The 17,071-nt window shown below is 50.6% G+C and overlaps 1 protein-coding gene across 1 annotated transcript in view; it reads right to left on the bottom strand.

Moving 5' to 3' along the window:
• The window catches only part of DNAH2 (dynein axonemal heavy chain 2), a 96,184-nt gene that overhangs the window by 19,797 nt on the left and 59,316 nt on the right, over positions 1–17,071 (bottom strand). The window contains exons 41-64 of the mRNA XM_082371452.1: positions 15,842–16,060; positions 15,481–15,598; positions 15,132–15,268; positions 14,477–14,614; positions 14,229–14,387; positions 12,613–12,765; positions 12,343–12,434; positions 11,816–12,014; positions 11,439–11,663; positions 10,365–10,469; positions 9,433–9,621; positions 9,146–9,231; positions 8,887–9,017; positions 8,580–8,729; positions 8,066–8,233; positions 7,659–7,819; positions 7,241–7,380; positions 5,696–5,828; positions 5,445–5,584; positions 3,935–4,145; positions 3,597–3,713; positions 3,285–3,426; positions 2,427–2,596; positions 2,174–2,290 (exon numbers count right to left, since the gene is read on the bottom strand). Of these exons, the coding sequence (XP_082227578.1) occupies positions 2,174–2,290; positions 2,427–2,596; positions 3,285–3,426; positions 3,597–3,713; positions 3,935–4,145; positions 5,445–5,584; positions 5,696–5,828; positions 7,241–7,380; positions 7,659–7,819; positions 8,066–8,233; positions 8,580–8,729; positions 8,887–9,017; positions 9,146–9,231; positions 9,433–9,621; positions 10,365–10,469; positions 11,439–11,663; positions 11,816–12,014; positions 12,343–12,434; positions 12,613–12,765; positions 14,229–14,387; positions 14,477–14,614; positions 15,132–15,268; positions 15,481–15,598; positions 15,842–16,060 (3,600 nt within the window). The remainder of the gene's footprint in view (positions 1–2,173; positions 2,291–2,426; positions 2,597–3,284; positions 3,427–3,596; positions 3,714–3,934; positions 4,146–5,444; positions 5,585–5,695; positions 5,829–7,240; positions 7,381–7,658; positions 7,820–8,065; positions 8,234–8,579; positions 8,730–8,886; positions 9,018–9,145; positions 9,232–9,432; positions 9,622–10,364; positions 10,470–11,438; positions 11,664–11,815; positions 12,015–12,342; positions 12,435–12,612; positions 12,766–14,228; positions 14,388–14,476; positions 14,615–15,131; positions 15,269–15,480; positions 15,599–15,841; positions 16,061–17,071) is intronic.

Genomic DNA, 17,071 nt, shown 5'->3' with positions numbered 1-17,071 from the left:
CAGTGGGTTTCTACACTTGTGTGGTTGGCTTTTAACCTCTATGGCCTGAGTGAAGGTCTTTTTTTTTTTAATTTATTTTTATTTATTTATTATTTTTGGCTGCGTTGGGTCTTCATTGCTGCACACGGGCTTTCTCTAGTTGCGGCGAGCAGGGCTACTCTTTGTTGTGGTGCGTGGGCTTCTCATTGTGGTGGCTTCTCTTGCTGCGGAGCACGGGCTCTAGGGCATGCGGGCTTCAGTAGTTGCGGCATGTGGGCTCAGCAGTTGTGGCTCACGGGCTGTAGAGCACAGGCTCAGTAGTTGTGGTGCATGGGCTGTAGAGCACAGGCTCAGTAGTTGTGGCACACGGGCTTAGTTGCTCCGCGGCACGTGGGATCTTCCCGGACCAGGGCTCGAAACCCATGTCCCCTGCATTGGCAGGCGGATTCTTAACCACTGCGCCACCAGGGAAGCCTCTGAGTGGAAGTCTTTAAGCCAACCCTGTGATATTCTGACCTGGGCAGGTGGCTGCAGCTTTATCCATGGGTGAGTGGCTATTTCTATAGAAGCAGGATGTTTGAAGGAGGGCAACTTCTAGGAAACTGGACTTGGGCAGAGGAAAGATGTAGTCTGCAAGGGTGGCCTTAATTAAGAGTATTGCAGTGGGCTTCCCTGGTGGCACAGTGGTTAAGAATCTGCCTGCCAATGCAGGGGACACGGGTTCGAGCCCTGGTCTGGGAAGATCCCACGTGCCGTGGAGCAACTAAGTCCATGTGCCACAACTACTGAGCCTGCGCTCTAGAGCCCATGAGCCACAACTACTGAAGCCCGTGCGCCTAGAGCCTGTGCTCCACAACAAGAGAAGCCACCGCAGTGAGAAGCCCGCGCACCACAGTGAAGAGCAGCCCCCGCTGTCCGCAACTAGAGAAAGCCCATGCACAGCAACGAAGACCCAATGCAACCAAAAATAAATAAATAAATTTATTAAAAAAAAAAAAAAAAGATAGCATCAACCAAGTTAGAGGGCAAGTGAAGATGAAAAACTTGGAAGCAATGAATCTGTCTTTCCAAAAGGGAAATGGTTAAATAAATGATGGTCTACACACACACACACACACACACACACACACACACACACACAAAGACTTCCTTGGTGGTCCAGTGGTTAAGACTCCTCACTTCCACTGCAGGGGGCACAGGTTCAAACCCAGGTCAGGGAACTAAGATCCTGCAAGCTGCGTGGCACGGCTATTTAAAAAAAGAAAAATGATGGTCTAGCTATCTACTGGCATGACATGCAGCGGTAAAAAGAAAGCAGAAACTCTTTTTACACTGATATAGAACAATCTTCGATATATAAGTCAGTAATATAGGAAGGTGCAGAACAGTGTGTGTAAGTAATATAAAAAAAAAAAGAAAAGAAATTTTGCCGATACAAGCACAGAACATCCCTGGATGGAGAAACAATAATTTGTAATATGGGTTGCTTTCAAGGGAGCAGAGCTGGTGGCTAGAGAGTAGAAGGTGGGAGAGAGAATTCTTACTGGATATGCTTTTGTACTTTTTAAATTTCAAACCATGCGGATGTATTTATATTACCTATCAAATCAATGATAGAAAATTAAATGATAGACTGGAAGAATTTTGAACTCTTGATAATAACTTATATGCTGCCTGGTTAGGGAGTTACTTGTGCATATATCTTGTAGGAAATCACCTTCTGGATTGTCTAGCCCGCTCACAGGAAATACCCCTCTCTACCTCCAGACGACCCCGTCCCCTCCCCAGGCTCCAAAGCCCTCACATTCCTCCAGGTCCAAGCAGCAGTGTGATACCTTTGTCCCATCCCCCTGGCAAAGACACGTTTGCCACACAGATTTCATCGGCTACTGTCTCAGGGTCCCTCTCCAAAGGGCCCCCAACGAAGGATAGCAGACATTGCCGACTCCCCGGTCAGTCTTGGGAAGGGCTCCTTGGGGACAGTGCCCCTGTGCCTTTGTAACCCTCTCAGTCAGCTTAGCTTTCTGAGCCAGAGGCAGCCTGTCTAAACAAGGCACAGACGGGGAGGCAGACAGGACTGTAAGGGAGAGGGGAGTAGAATTTGACAGGGAAAAATAAACAGTCAGGAAGCATCCTTCGGAAATCTGGGAGAGGGACCACCTCGGAAAACGGAAAACGCGGGTGTGAGGCTCACCTCACGCAGCTTCTCCTGGGCCTCGGCCAGGGCCGCTTGCTTCTCCTGAAGCTGGGCCAACGCAGTGTTCATGCGGATCCGCTTGGGCTCCACCACCCGGTACAGCCGCCCGTACAGCTGCGGGGAGACAGCAGGCACCCTCTTACCCGCCACCCACTCACCTGCCCGTGATCCTTCCTTCCCACTTGGGTCTTCCATCCCTCCTCCTCCTGGGCTGGCCTCACTGCTCCCCACCGCACTGGCCACCGCTTACCTCCATGGCGCGAACCCACATGCAGAGGGACTTGGCAGCCAGCGACACGCGGCCGATGATGTCAGGCTGGAAGTCCGGCTGGGCGCAGTAGGCTCCGATCTTCTTCAGGACCTTATCTGAGATATTGTCCTTATCAAAGTGGATCAGTGACTTGATGAAGTTCTGTTCCCCTGTGGGATGAAGGTAGGGGGCCTCAGCCAGAGGGCCCAACCCCCCTCCTCATCCAGGCCACATGCTTCCTGGGCTCAGTTCCCAAGGCCAGCATATCTGCCCTCATCCCGAGCTCCTTCCGCTGACCTTGCTCCCTTCTCTAGACCCTCGAAGCTCCCAGGGCCTCCAAGACCTCCGCAGCCTCATCTCCCATCACTTACCTTCAACATTCTCAGCCCGACTGCCCCACACACCACTCTTTCTATATACTCTGCACCTTCTTCTAGGGCAGGGGCCACCAAACCACAGCTTACAGGCTACATTCTACCACCAGAACTCAGAGCAGGAAAACTATCACAAGAATAAAACAGAAAGACTCTTGTTTTCCCTTTTCTGATTCTTGTGTTTTTGGAGGATGGGCGAGCGAAGACATTCCTGTCCTTGGATTCTGTGATATATTCCTATAATTCCTATAGCTTTATGAAAATTTTTTTTTTTTTGCTTAAATTAAGATGAGTCGTTTTCTGTTACTTACAACCAAAGAAACTTGACTGACATTTATACCTTCTCTTCCTTACTAGGCTCTGTGCTTTGAGGGTTGGTACAATGCATCCTTCATCTCTGTCTCTCCGAGTGCCTGACACCCAGCTGATGATTAGGGAACGCTGGGTGGACTCACGTTAATTACCTTCCGGATCCCTGGCTTACCTAGCTGCCTCTTGGCCTCTGCCCAGGTGGGCTCGCTGCCTCGGAGAATCATGACTGCCTGCAACACCATCTCTACTTGGGCAGGGGGCCGTCCATAAGACTTGATCTCTCCTATATCCTTCTTGTTCAGAGACTCCAGAGCCTGGGAAAAGGGATTAACTTGGGGACAAGAGTCGACTCAGGTGGCAAGACAGGTTCCTTTATGGAGATAGGACCCAGCTGAAGTTCCCCTCTTCTTCCCTACTTCCCCAGGGACTTTGAGAACAAAGGCGGCCGGCCCCACCCCCTTCCTGAGCCCTCCCGCCCCGATACCCGCATGGCCTCTTCCAGGGCTGGCAATGCCTCTTCTAGATCCTTCTGGGCATTGTCAGCTAGGGCCTGGCACTTGACTTCCTCAATCGCAATCTTCTCACTATTGGCTGTGACAGCCTACGGATGAAAAGAAAACGAGGGTTTTGACTTCACCTTGAGCAAAAGTGGCGGTGACGGTGTTGGTGGTAAGAGAAAGAGAAAGCTAAAGAAAACATGAGGAGTGGAACTCCCATTCCCTGCCCTGTAACCGGTGGAGACTGGGGAGCCCCTGCCCGGCGGGCGCGGGGAGCAGGGGGCACGCGGGGCGGGAGCAGTGCAGGGGAAGGGGGCGGGGCCACCTTCTGCTGCTCATCCGCTTCCCGCTTCTGCTGCACGATGATGACCAGGTACTCCTCGCACTGCTTCTGGAACTCAGCCACCTTTTTCTTGGCATCCTCCAGCTCCAAAGACATCACTTCCACCTTTTCCCTAGTTTCATCGATCTTAAACAACCCCGTCCGCAGCTTATTGGCTTGGTCCAGCAGCTCCTGCCGCTTCTCTGCCAGCAAGCTAGGGGACAGAGTAGGATCGGGGCCTCAGGAGCCGGGGCGCCCAGAAAGGAGAGGTTCGTTTAGTCTCTTCCTTCCCAGAGCGGCTCTGGTCCCTGTCTTCCTGCCCGTTGCCACCGACACCATCCTAGTCAGATTTTTATCATTTCCTGCCTGGATCATTGCCAACAGCCTCCCAACTGGTCTTTCTGCTTCCAGACTCTCGTGCCTCTGATTTACTCTACACACCGCTGTCAGAATCAGCTTGCTTGCTACTGTTTTCATCACACCACTTCCCTACTTGAGACTCTTCCCCGCTGTGCAGCAGACAGGGGGGCTGCAGTGAACCAGAAAACACAAACTTCTCTCCAGGGGGTGGCCATCCCTGGGCTCCAACCTGTTTTTTTCCATTTGAGAATGAATATGGGCTCAGTATCGCCACAATTTCTGATGCTTCAAGACAGACTGGAAATCTGGAGTTTTCTAAGGCTCCCCAAGTTTTAAATGTTGGCAACTCGTTCAAAAATGAGTTTTAACATTGTACAGCCAAAGAAAAATGTCTATGCAAGATTGTTTTCTGGATTAAGTAATAATATGCATGTAAAGAACTTAACGCAGTGACTGGGAAATCCTAAACAGGATGTTAGCCTATGTACCCAGGGAAGGCAAGGACTTCATTTTGTTAACTGGCATATATATTACAAGCATCTAAAATAGTGCCTGGCACAGAGTAGGTGCTCAAAAATATATTTTAAATGAATGAATTAATGTTGGCTATCATTATTATTACAAATGGCTTTTTCTTCACCTTTGAAGTACTAAATCCAATAAGTGAGGTTTTTTTTTTACCTTACTCTTATATCCTTCAAAGCAAATTATTGTGTTGTGCACATAAAAACTCAGTCAGTACAACTTAATGAATGAATATACAATTCTTGGGAATGGTGGAAAGTCTAGAAGATGTTAAAGGCAGACAGAAGAGGACCTACATTGTCATATATACCCAAAATATAATGTCACAGTTGTATTGTGGTTGGGAAGAGAGACATCATTCTAGAAGATAAGGACAGAGAGGTGTATAAAGTGGTCACAGCCAGAGGGCCCCTGAGGTGGCCACGTCCCCTGGAAACCCCATCTCTCTGTTTAACTTCCTGGACAGAATCAAGGTCTCTGGCATCTCTGCCCTTCCACATCAACATCCCAGTTCTCGAGCGGGTCCCCTTGGCCAGCTCCTGGATATTTTCCATGACTTCATTTCACCAAGCACCCTCGAAAGACACCAAACTCCCTGGCCCTCTGTGCCCCCTAGTCTTCATCATACTTTTTATATCCAGATACAAGTTCCAGGTAGTTGGTGGGTGTGACGTAGTTGTGTCTTCGAAGTTCCAGCAGCATCTTCTGGGAATACTGAGCCACTGACCAGTGCATGGTGACGAAGATCTGGGCCACCTTCCTGTGGATCTGAGGCCAATTCGTAGAGGATGTGAGACAGAGCAAGAGTAAAGGCAGACAGAGAACAGAAATGGGCGGGAGGTGCAGGGGGGTGAGGAAAGGTGGGGAGGAGGGCCTCACGTTCTCCTGGGTCCCCAGGTCTGCTCCCACCAGATACTTCTCAGCCACCTCCAGCAGGGCCTCGCGGGGCCACTCTGAGAACCAGTTGATGGTTGTGCAGTTCACCAAGGCTGGGTACTGGCGGATCCAGTTCCTGGCGCGGGTTTCGAGAGGCAGTTAAGCCCAATCGCAGACTCAGCCTCCAGCGACGGGCTTCGTCACAGCTCCACCCGCTCCCCAGGAACCTAAAAGCCCCACCCTCGTGCCCCTGTATCTCCTTGTCCAGGTTTTGCTCCCCTCAGAGCTGATTCAGTGCAGAATTTAGAAACAGGTTCTGCGGTCAGAAAGACCCGATTCCACACCAACTAGGTGTGGATCTTGGGGCAAGTGATGTAATCTTTTGAACGTCATTTTCCTTAGCTCTAAAATGGGAATAACAAAACATACTAACTAGAGCTGTTAGGGGATTCAATGGGGTGACACATGTAAAATGCTTAGCACAGAGCCTGGTACATACGCCATAAACCAAAAATATTAAAAGATAAACAAAATGGTAACCCAAACTGCCTCTCTGCACAAGTTCTCTGTCCTCCTATTTTCCGATGCCCTTGAAAATCTAGTCATACCAAGAATGGATCAAATGTGGTGTATACACACGATGGAATATTATTCAGCCTTAAAGAGGAAGGAGATTCTGGCACCTGCTACAACATGGATGAACCTTGAGGACATTATGCTAAGTGAGATAAGCCAGTCACAAAAAGACAAATACTGTATGATTCCACCTCTACGTGGTATCTAGAGTGGTCACTCACAGAAACAGAAAGTAGAAGGGTGGCTGCCAGGGCCTGGGGGTGGTGGGGGAAATGGGCAGTTGTCCAGTGGGTATAGAGTTACAGTTTTGCACAATGAGAATGTTCCAGAAATCTGTTGCACAACAGTGTGAATATACTTAACACTGCTGAGCTGTATACTTAAAAATGGTTAGAGACTTCCCTGGTGGTGCAGTGGTTAAGACGCTGTGCTCCCAATGCAGGGGGCCCAGGTTCAATCCCTGGTCAGGGAACTAGATCGTGCATGCATGCCGCAACTAAGAAGGCTGCATGCCGCAACTAAAGATCCCGTGTGCCACAACTAAGACCTGGCAGCCAAGATAAATAAATAAACATTCTTTTTTAATTTAAGAACTTCTCTTTAGTAAAAAAACAACAACAAAACACTTAAAGAAAGTGAAGAGACAAGCTACAAACCTGAAAAAAAAATGGCTAAAATGATTAAATTTTATGTGTTTTTAACCACAATTAAAAATTTAAAAACAAAACAAAAAAAACACCTCCATCTTCCGGAAAAATAAAGAAATCTGATACACCAAAAGGCTCCCATGTAAGCAGCAGGAACTTGCTGAAAGAAACACAGGCTACGGCCAGGAGACGGGGTGTACAGGGCTGGAGAGGCCAGCGCTATTCCTGAGTCTCGCTGGCAGAAGGCACAGAGGCCAGAGCCGGGGAGGAGGACCCCGCGACGAGTGGGGGCCTCGAGGGAGAAGAAGGCTGTAACAAGAGTCACCTGAAGGGGTCGCCCACGGGGCTGAGGCAGAGGACGATGTGCAGGTTGTTCCGCACGCGCTCGGTGAGGTAGGTGAAGAGGCTGTCCGAGGACTCGGGCACCTGCTCCGCGCGGGCCTGCTCTATGATGAGCGTCTGGATCTGCGCGGAGGCCCCAGTCAGAGGGCTGAGGTTTCAAGGGCAGAACCCAGGGCGGGAGGGAGGAGGGAGCAGCAGGTGGGGCTGGGCTGACAGGGTGTGGGTTTTAAAGCAGCTCGGCCCACTAGCGTCCCGCGAGGGAAGATGGCAGAAGAGGAAGCACCACCTAACGGGGGGCTGGGGGGAGGGGGTGCCACAGCAGCATCCTCTGGGATTAGGTGAGAAGGGCTTAGGTAGGAAGGCCAAAGAACCAACTGGTAGTGGGTGTGGAAGGATCGCACCTCTTCAAACTCATCCACCTTATAGAGATTGGGGACCTCGCCTGAGCTGAGGATGTTGTTAATGTCCTCTAGGAATGATTCGTCAGCAACCTGGGTGTCCACAAAAAGGAAGGACGTGGCCTTGAGCTCTACCCCAGCCTGGCGATACAGACGCTTGATATCTGGGCCAGAGGAGACGGAACGACTCTTCAGATTCACCATCCTGTCCCTCCGTCCCCTTCTGAGATTCAGGAGCCCTCCCCCAGCTGGCAACACATACAGGACACCGTCCTGTACCCCACCCGGGCCTGGCGCGGCTCCCTACCCGGCTTCCATCCCTCCTCTCACTTGTCATCACAGGAAGTTCAGGCATCTGATCTTTCACTCCCAGCCCCAAACCCTCTTCCACCTCAGAAACCCAGCGTTACCGTCTCGGAATTCCTGCTTTCGATAATGTTTGGTGACCTCAATCTGGAAGGTGATGTACTCGCAGATGGATGAGGCCAAGCGGGCCAGACTCTGGCGTCCGCTGCCCCCAATGCCCACCAAGAGCATGTTGCCCCGAGGCTGTCCAATGACCCGCACAATCCGTGTGACTGGAGGGTAGGGGGTGAGGGTAATGAGTTGGTTGAACAACCTCAGGGGACCTCCAGGCCCTAGGCTGGGGACTGGGACGACTAAAACTGCAGCAGAGGAACCAGGCAGCGTGGGAAGAGGTTGGTGCCTGAAGCACTGGTAGCAATTCAACTCTCAACCTCCACCGCCTCTGTTAAACACCATCATCAAGGAAAACCCCACCCATGGCCACAAGCACATCTGGGGTTAGGGAGGAAGGCAACTTCTGAGACTTGATTTGGGAGCAACCTGGGAAGAGATTCCCATTTCCTTGGAATATCCCATAACCAGGACGCTGGAGAAGGGACGGGAGCAGGAGGTGCTCACCGTGCTCAATGGCCTCTCGGAAGAGCACCAGCCGCATTGGCACGACGGCGGGTGACAGGTTGTACTCATTTAGTGCCGTCTCCATGGCTGTCCTCAGGACCGTCAGATCCGTCAGGTCTTCATACACCTTGGGCTCCCGCAGGAAGTCCCCTGGGTCATGGGAAGAGGGGGGCAGATCTCAAATGCCTGGTCCTCCCCAGGCTTCCCCAAAGGGCCCTACGCATCCATGGGACTTGGTGCCCCGCCTCCCCTTCTAACCCATCTCCTAAGAGTCTCCAGCCTAGAGGGGCCACAGCTCCCAGCTCACCAAAGATGGGAGAACGTTTGTTGGGACAAAGGTTATGAAATGTGAGGTCAAAGAAGGAGCCGAGTTTGTCACTTATGATGCCCACGAAGGCTTCCATGTCTGCCGTGTCAACTAGTCGGTCAGAGAAGACTCTGTTGGGAGGGAGCTGGGGTGAGGTCTGGGAATGAAGAGGAGCGTGGTCTTGGGGAAGCGACAGGCGGGTGGGGGGTGGGGGCTTGGGCTTGGGAAGGCCTGGATCTGGCAGGCACAGCTACCTCACCTGGAACATTCATGGATCCAGAGCCGTGTGATGCTGGACTTGGTATCGTGGAAGTCCCTGCTGGCTCTCAGCATGCCCTGGAACACCTAGGGAAGGGGCGTGGCTAGTGGGATGGAGGGAGGGAAGAGAGTCCCTCCAGAAGTTTTAGAGAAGGCAGCATTCCCGGATGGGGCTGGTTTGGGGTGTGTGGGATGCTGCTGAGCTCCAAGGCTTACTTGGAGGAGAGGAGAATGCCTCCAAGGAGGCTGTGCTGGGCCAAAGGGGCAAAAGGTCAGACAGAGTTTCACCTTGGAGATGTCTCGAAGGTTGAAGAGGTAGTGGATCTTGGCAGGTGTGGGCAGGAAGCGCTGTACCACGGTGTTGTACACATCCAAGGTGGCCTTGGTCACCACATTCCCAATGGGCTTCACCTCTTCCTCAAAGTCCTGGAGCTTCTGATTGATCATGGTGCCGAATATCCGGATGATCTGGGACTCCTAGAAACAGGCTCTCAGACTCAACGTTGCAGGCTCATGACCTTTCAGCCAAGGTGGGGGACTAGGGTCAGGGGAGAAAAGCACTTGTCTTGGGGGCAGAATTTAAGGGGGGCACAAAAAACCCTCAGAAATCAAGAGGATAATGCTTTAGTGTAATATTTAAAAATCAAGATTAATGCAAACTGTCCACGATGAAGAAATACGAACATTTTAAATAAAGACGGGATCCGTATTGCTGGTTTTTCCTTTCGTCTCAGGCTCTCATGCGGCTCAGCACGGTACTATACTGATCTTGTACTTATTTAAAATTTTGGTGTCTTGTTCATCGTAAATTTTTGGCATTAACTTTTTTTAACGTTGCATGAAAATATTATTTATCTTGATTTCCGAGGGTTTTGGGTGCCCCTGAGTGGCTCCCTCGCCTCATCCTAGCCCTGGGCCGCTCCCAGCTCTCTGCTTTGAGGCTCTACCTTCCTGGTCTGTTTGGCCCCCACTCTCTGCCCACTGGGACTCTGAGGCTTCACATGCCAGAGCCAGGCTGCACTGTCACCCTGCAGCCCTCCTAGCTCAGCAGAAGCAAGGCTCCTGCGGACAGCAGTCTCCCCTCCGTGTATCATAGCTCCCTGAATGCAACTCAGCCCTGGGGGTCCTTGGGCCCCTCTGTGATCTGCCCCGTCGCTCTCTGAGCCACAGATGGCTTTGCCTTCTACAGTCCCCTCCCCCAGCCCTCAGGATGCCCTCACCGTAGGGAAGGTCATGTTGATGATGTTGAAGCGACTCTGCAGCCTTGGGGAGATGACGGTCCGTCCACCCCCGGGAGGGCCCATGGCAGCCATCAAGAACATGTCCTAGAGAGCAAAGACCAGATGGGGCAGGTGGGGGGTGGTGGTGGTGGAGACAGGTGAGAGGACAGGAAGAGAAGGAGCATGGAAATAGGGAGGATGTGAGAGGAGCCAGGAGGAAGAGAGGAGATGGAGGGACAAACGGGAAGAGGGAAGACAGGGAGAGAAAGAGCAGGAAGAAACACGGAGCAGTAGGGGCAGGGAAAGGTGAGGGGAAGGAAGGGATTTGGGACATTTTTACAGAATTACTAAAGTAATGTATTTGTTCTTATTTCATCATTATAATCCATGTTCCCAAACTGGAAAATAGAGGTAAGTTAAAAAAACAACATTTGATTACGTCTTCTAGACTTTCTCTTCTTTTCTATTTTAAATATATATATATATATATGTATATATACACACACACACGTATCTGTGTATGTATGTGCGTGTTTTTTCTCAGAAACATATGAATATATTATTAGGTGAGTTTTGGACCCCGAGGGCCAGATAGATGAGTGCCCCAGGTATCAGGCTGGAATGGCTGCCTATTGATTCAGGAAAAAGAAACAAGACGCTCAGAATCCCACGGGAGAAAAGTCAGGACTGAAGGGAGACGCCTGGACTCTGGGTGGGGAGTGGAGGTGGTTACTGAAACAGTGGGAGGTGGAGAGGCCTGGAGAGGGGGTTATGGGCAGCTCTGGTTGGCATCAGCGTTGCCATGGGAGCGAGGTGTAAGAGGCCTGGGAAAGGAGTGGAAGTTGGAGGACAGGCTCCCTTGGTCACGAAGCACAGGACAGTCAGTGAGGAGAGTCACTAACAGGAATTGATAACCTAGGAGCCAGATGTCTGGGCCCTGAGAAAGGCAGGACGCTCCTGTGTGGGGAGGAACATAGGCTTACAGGATTCTATCCTGGGGTCCCAGAGGAGCGGAGACTGAACGCATCATGGGCGGGAACGGAGGCCTGAAGGACAAATTCTCGGGATGCTTACTCGAATGTACTTGATGGTCTGCTTCGTTCGATCATACCAGAAGCCATAGTCAATCCAGAGGCGAATCAGCTCCAGGGGGGGCTGGGACCCAAACGTGTCCTTGGCTGGCATATTTAGGTCATCCATGAAGGTGATCATGCTTTTGCCTCCAAATGGCACATAGACACCCTTGGTTCGCTTCTCCACCCTGCTCTCAATGATGCTCTGCACGTTATTGGATGTGGTCTGGTGAAAAAGGCACAGAATGAATGCTTGGGTCCCCCAGGAGAAATACGGGGTTAGAGAGGAGCGTCGACCAGGCACTTGGATCCCAAGGGGGAGCAGAGGCAGGGAAAGAGCAGGGAGCTGGCGGCCTGGCCCTGGGTCCTGCCACACACCTGCGCAGACATGTTGACAGTGAGCACTGACCACTGGCTGGAGGGCAAGGACTGCAGGACACTCTGAGCGATGGATGTCTTTCCAGTCCCCACGGGACCCACCAGCAGGACGGGGTTCTGGTTGGCCACCAAGGTGCTCACCAGGTAGTTGTAGCGGACAGTGTCAACGGTGGGCACCATGATCTTGTAGAAGGGGAAGCTGGGGGGAAAGGGACTGTGTCTCAAGATCGTAGCCCACTCCTTTCTAACTCCCGCTTCCTTCTGCCCCCCAGTGTTTATCTTCCTCCGGCATCACCACTCTCGAATCACCAAGCCTGCCTCCTGCGGGGCCTGGGGAGCAGGCATTCTCCTGAAGGACCCTGTCCCATTTCCTCTAGATCCCGCTTCCTGCACTGGAAAGTCACCTCTGCCTTGGGATCCACCCTCTCTTCCTACAGCTCACTTTTGCACCCCTCTTTTGCTCTCTCACCACATCTCCCACCCACCACAGCCCCAAGCCTGACCCACCCCCCAGGCCCGGCTCTCACTTTGGAGGGTAGCGCCAACTCTTAGGGAGCTTCTCCTCAAATGATGTCCAACTCCGCATCTTGGGGTCCACAAAATACTCATACACTGTGTCCTGAGGAGGGAACGTGTGGCGGGTTACCAAAGCCTTCCTTTAGCTTTTCCCTGCCCAGAAAAAGCGCTCACAGACCACTGGGCAGAAGAAAGAGAGCCGGGTGGCAGGCTGAGGCTCAAGAAGAGTCTAAGGATCAGGGATGCAGAAAAATAGGGCAGCTGGGTTTGAGGGCCCTGACCTTGTTGGGGAAAGTGCCCTCAATCTCTCGGAGGTAACTGTCAATCTTCTTGCGGCCCTCCTCATCCACGGAGGCACACACAGACCAGATCATGCTGAACACAAATGTCAGCTCTACCATGGAGACAAAGTTCTCACCATCAGCTGGGTTCACCTGGGTGGAAAAGGAGAAGCGGAAATACCGTAAATCTATAAGAGGTGGAGGCGTCTAATTGTGGCAGCTCATCACAAAGGCTTAGAGTTTCCCTCCCTTCCTGGTTCTGTTTGGAAAACCATATGGCTGTAGATAAACCAAAATCAAAACATTTAAATAAACCTACTAAGTTACAGAGACACGGTGGGAAATTGTGTTGAGGCTCCACTGTCTACCATATTGAATTCAGAGTTCTTAGTCTGTCCTTCCAGTACACACACATCTCACCATCCTCTTCTCGGGGTCTCTGCTGCAGCGAAGAGGGGTTGTGACACCGCCAACACCATCCACCCATCACCCACCCTGCCCAGCGGGGACTGACTCTTGTGTCTCTGTGTTTTTGCAAAAGCTGTTCCCTTTACCTAGACTGCCCTCCTCTCTTTGTTTTGTTCATCAGTGTTCTTCCCCCTACCCAGGCCTCCTCAGCAGCTGGGTGCCACTGACACTATATTACTGGCCTTTTCCCCTATGTCATTTTGCAACTTCACCTACATAGTTTTAATTTATATTAACTGTACCAGGAATGACACATACTGTTATAGATCTTAATTGTTATATAACTTTATATTAATAGTTGAGTGATCTGGCAATGTCCTTAGAAACAATATGAACCATTTCTAGGCAGTGATTTAATCTCAACAGAAAAATACCCAATTTTGGTCCTTACTCCATAATTCTAAACCAAACAAAAATTTTCTTAAATATCAGTTAATCTGAAAATTTCTAAAACCCCTCATCAGGTTAGGTGGGGAGCTCCTCCCAGCAGAAACAGTATCCCAGGGTCTTCCCTGGCGGTCCAGTGGTTAAGACTTCACCTTACAATGCAGGGGGTGCGGGTTCGATACCTGGTCGGGGAGCTAAGATCCCACATGCCTTGCAGCCAAAAAAACAAAACATAAAACAGAAGCAATATTGTAACAAATTCAGTAAAGACTTTAAAAATGGTCCATATCCAAAAAAAAAAAAAAATCTTAAAAACAAACAAAAAAGAAACAGTATCCCAAGGCCTCACAGATTCTAAGACTTAATATTTAATTTTTGAAAGGATGGAGAAATGAGGAACCAAATGAACTATCCTCAGCTCCCACATATGGGCAGGAAATTACAGTGAGACCCATTGTGTACTATATCTGATTTAGAGTCCTTAGTTTGGCCTCCCAGTGTGCATGCACATGCGTGCGCGTGCGCACACACACACACATGCACACCCACACACGTGCGAGCACACGCATGCACACATGCACACATGCGCATGTGCACACACACGCACACACACACCGCTCGCTGCCTCCACGGTTGGTGAGGCCTTCCCTTGGAGTCTCCGCTCCACTCAAGCCTCATGTTCCAATTGTGTCTCAGACACACCGTTTCCCTGAAGTTGTCCCGGGAGGTCGAGAGCCCTTCCTGCCCTGGTCCCCCCTCACCCCGTTCTCCGGTGTGGCCAGGGCTGAGTACAGCTTGCAGAGGGAGATGATGCCGCTGTATTCCGGGAGGGGCACCAGCTCGTTGCAGTTGTTCTTCTTAAAGGTCAGCATCTTGTTGATGAACTTTTCGAACATGCGCTGAAGAGGCTCTGCCTCTACCTGGAGTTGAATAAGCAGGGGCTCTGAATTATTCTTGTGTCCCCCCCAGGCCCCACCGGTTCCTCTCCTCTCCTCCATTCCCTTCATACCTTTGGCCTCTTCTCCAGCCATGACTGAACATAGGGCTTCCAGCCCAGGTCAGCGTAGTCAGTGTACACCATCCCGCAGCGAGACACGGTGGCTGGGGAGGCCACTGCCAAGTTTTCCACTTCGAACAGGAGAGACACCTATGGATATACTTGGTCAGAACCTTGTCTTTCCCTCAGTAATAAAAACACCCAGAATTCTGATGCCCCAAGGTGTCTCTACTGAGTACCATGTGTGGCAGGATGAATAAAGACCTAAGCTTTACAAATGATTTGTTCATTAAAAGAAATCAGGGTTTATTCAAGGTCATCCTTATGAAAAATCACTCCCTCGCTCACATTGTTTGAGCGGGTGGGAAAGGGTGGGCTTTACAAAAGCCCATGAATTGTAACTCTGGGTGCACAACGGAAGGTCATCCCTCATATGTCGGTGGCAATGAGGCTGCCTCAGTCCACACGGTGCGCCCTAGTACACAGTTTTTTCTATACAGCTGTCCTCAGCGTCTGTGGTAAGACAGGCATTTCCTCTTCAGTCACAGGTTGCCCTGAATCCAGGCATCCTCCTCCTGGGCGTTCCTATAGAACCTCCTCTTCTTGTTGGACGCCCCTGCTCTTCCCCTCAGCCCTGCCCCGGGCCCTCCAGTTTCCACTCCCGAACCTGCTCAGGCATCGCGATGCGCTCTCCGTTGATAAGGGTCAGCACTTTGTTATCGTCCATGACAGAGTTCATGCTCTCAATCCACAGTGTGTCCACAGGGCCATCGAAAAGGATCCACTTCTCATCCAGCTTCTCGTCTTGGTCGGAGGTGGATGATAAGGAAACCAGAGCTTCGTTCCCCAGCCCTCCCTCCACACTCATCTCCCTGGAGACGCAAGCAGTTGCTTCCTGGTGATCTCCGCATTCCCCAAGCACTTTTTCCCCCAAAATGAGCTTTCTATCCCCAGACTGCCCACCCCCGCAGGAGATTTAGGCATCTGCTCTCCCTGCCCCAAGATCCTTTGGGTACCTGCACAAGCCGTCCGCATGACACTGGACAGGACGCCGTCTGTCCATTCATTAGTGCTGAGGTCATATTCCCCATACAGCTCCCCTAGGGACAGTGCCTTAGGGTTCAAAGGGAACTCCTAAAAATGACACAGGAAGGGGGCTTTGAGCTGCCGGCTGACACAAATCCCAAGATGTCCCTTTATTTCCAGCCTCGCTTTATTTCCAGGTATTTGTATTTGGCCCCTGTCTCTCTCATCCCTCCCAGGCCGCCCTCCTGGTCTGCACCGCCCTCCCAGACACCTACGCATCCCTGCCCCCAGCCTCACTGTCTTCCTGCTACTCAAGTCTCCTCCAGTGGCCCCACTGTCCCAGGTCCGTACTCTGACAATGTTGAAGTTGGGCTCTCCGGCGCGGCACAGGGAGGACAAGGAGGACTGAAGAATTCTCCACGAGGCAGTCTTGCCGCTGCCTGTGCAGCCCACGATCATGGTGGAGTGGCGGGAGTTCTTGGTTTCATACAGCTGGATAACCTTGGTGAGGGTGAACGGGGTGGTCTGCAGGCCCATATCCCGAATCTCCTGCTCAATGGTCTCCCGCAGCTGAGAGAAGGGAAAATACAGGAAGCAGAAGAAAAAGGGTGCTGCTTGTAAAGGACTTTCAAAAGCTCCCCGATACCCAGAAGGATAATGTGCAAACCATTAAAAATCGCACCAGGGCCCTTTGCACCCTGGCAGTTGTTTGTTCCTTGGGAGGCTGGCCAAGTGCAGAGTTAAGAGATTGGGCTCTGGAGTCAGCCAGCCTGGGTCCCCAGCTTTCAGCTATGTGAACCTGAGCAAGTTAACTTCTTTGAGCCTCAGTTTCCTAATCTGTTAAATGGGAGTAATGATGGTACTTCCCACGTAGGGCTGTTGTATTAGATAAGATAGTCAATGTAAAACACAATGTCTGACACGCAGCTCTGCACGTCTTTTCTAATATCATTCAACAAATATTTATTCAGCCTCTAAAGTATGTGCCAAGCAGTGTGCTGGGTGCTGAGAACAAATTAGTGTTCATCCTATCGCAGAGCCCACAGTCTGGTGGGGGAGCCAGACATTAAACAAATCATCACCTAAGTTAAAAAGACGAAAACTCAAATTCAAAAAGATACATGCATCCCAATGTTCATAGCAGCACTATTTACAATAGCCAAGACATGGAAGCAACCTAAATGCTCATCAACAGATGAATGGATAAAGAAGATGTGGTATATTTATACAATGAAATATTACTCAGCCATAAAAAAGAATGAAATAATGCCATTTGCAGCAACATGGATGAATCTAGAGATTATCATCTTAAGTAAGTCAGACAGAGAAAGACAAATATCACATGATATTACTTACATGGGGAATCTAAAAAAAATGATACAAATGAACTAATTTACAAAACAGAACTAGACTCATAGACATTGAAAACAAACTCATGGTTACCAAAGGGGGAAAGGTGTGGATAAATTAGGAGTTTGAGATTAACAGATACAAACTACTATATATAAAATAAACAAGGACCTACTATATAGCACAGGGAACTACATACAATATCTTATAATAACCTATAATGGAAAAGAA

The sequence above is a fragment of the Balaenoptera borealis genome (genome assembly GCF_965194805.1).
Source record: "Balaenoptera borealis genome assembly, chromosome: 20".
NCBI lineage: Eukaryota > Metazoa > Chordata > Mammalia > Artiodactyla > Balaenopteridae > Balaenoptera > Balaenoptera borealis.
Note: the sequence above shows the minus strand (reverse complement) of the source record. Positions and strands in the feature narration are given on the sequence as shown.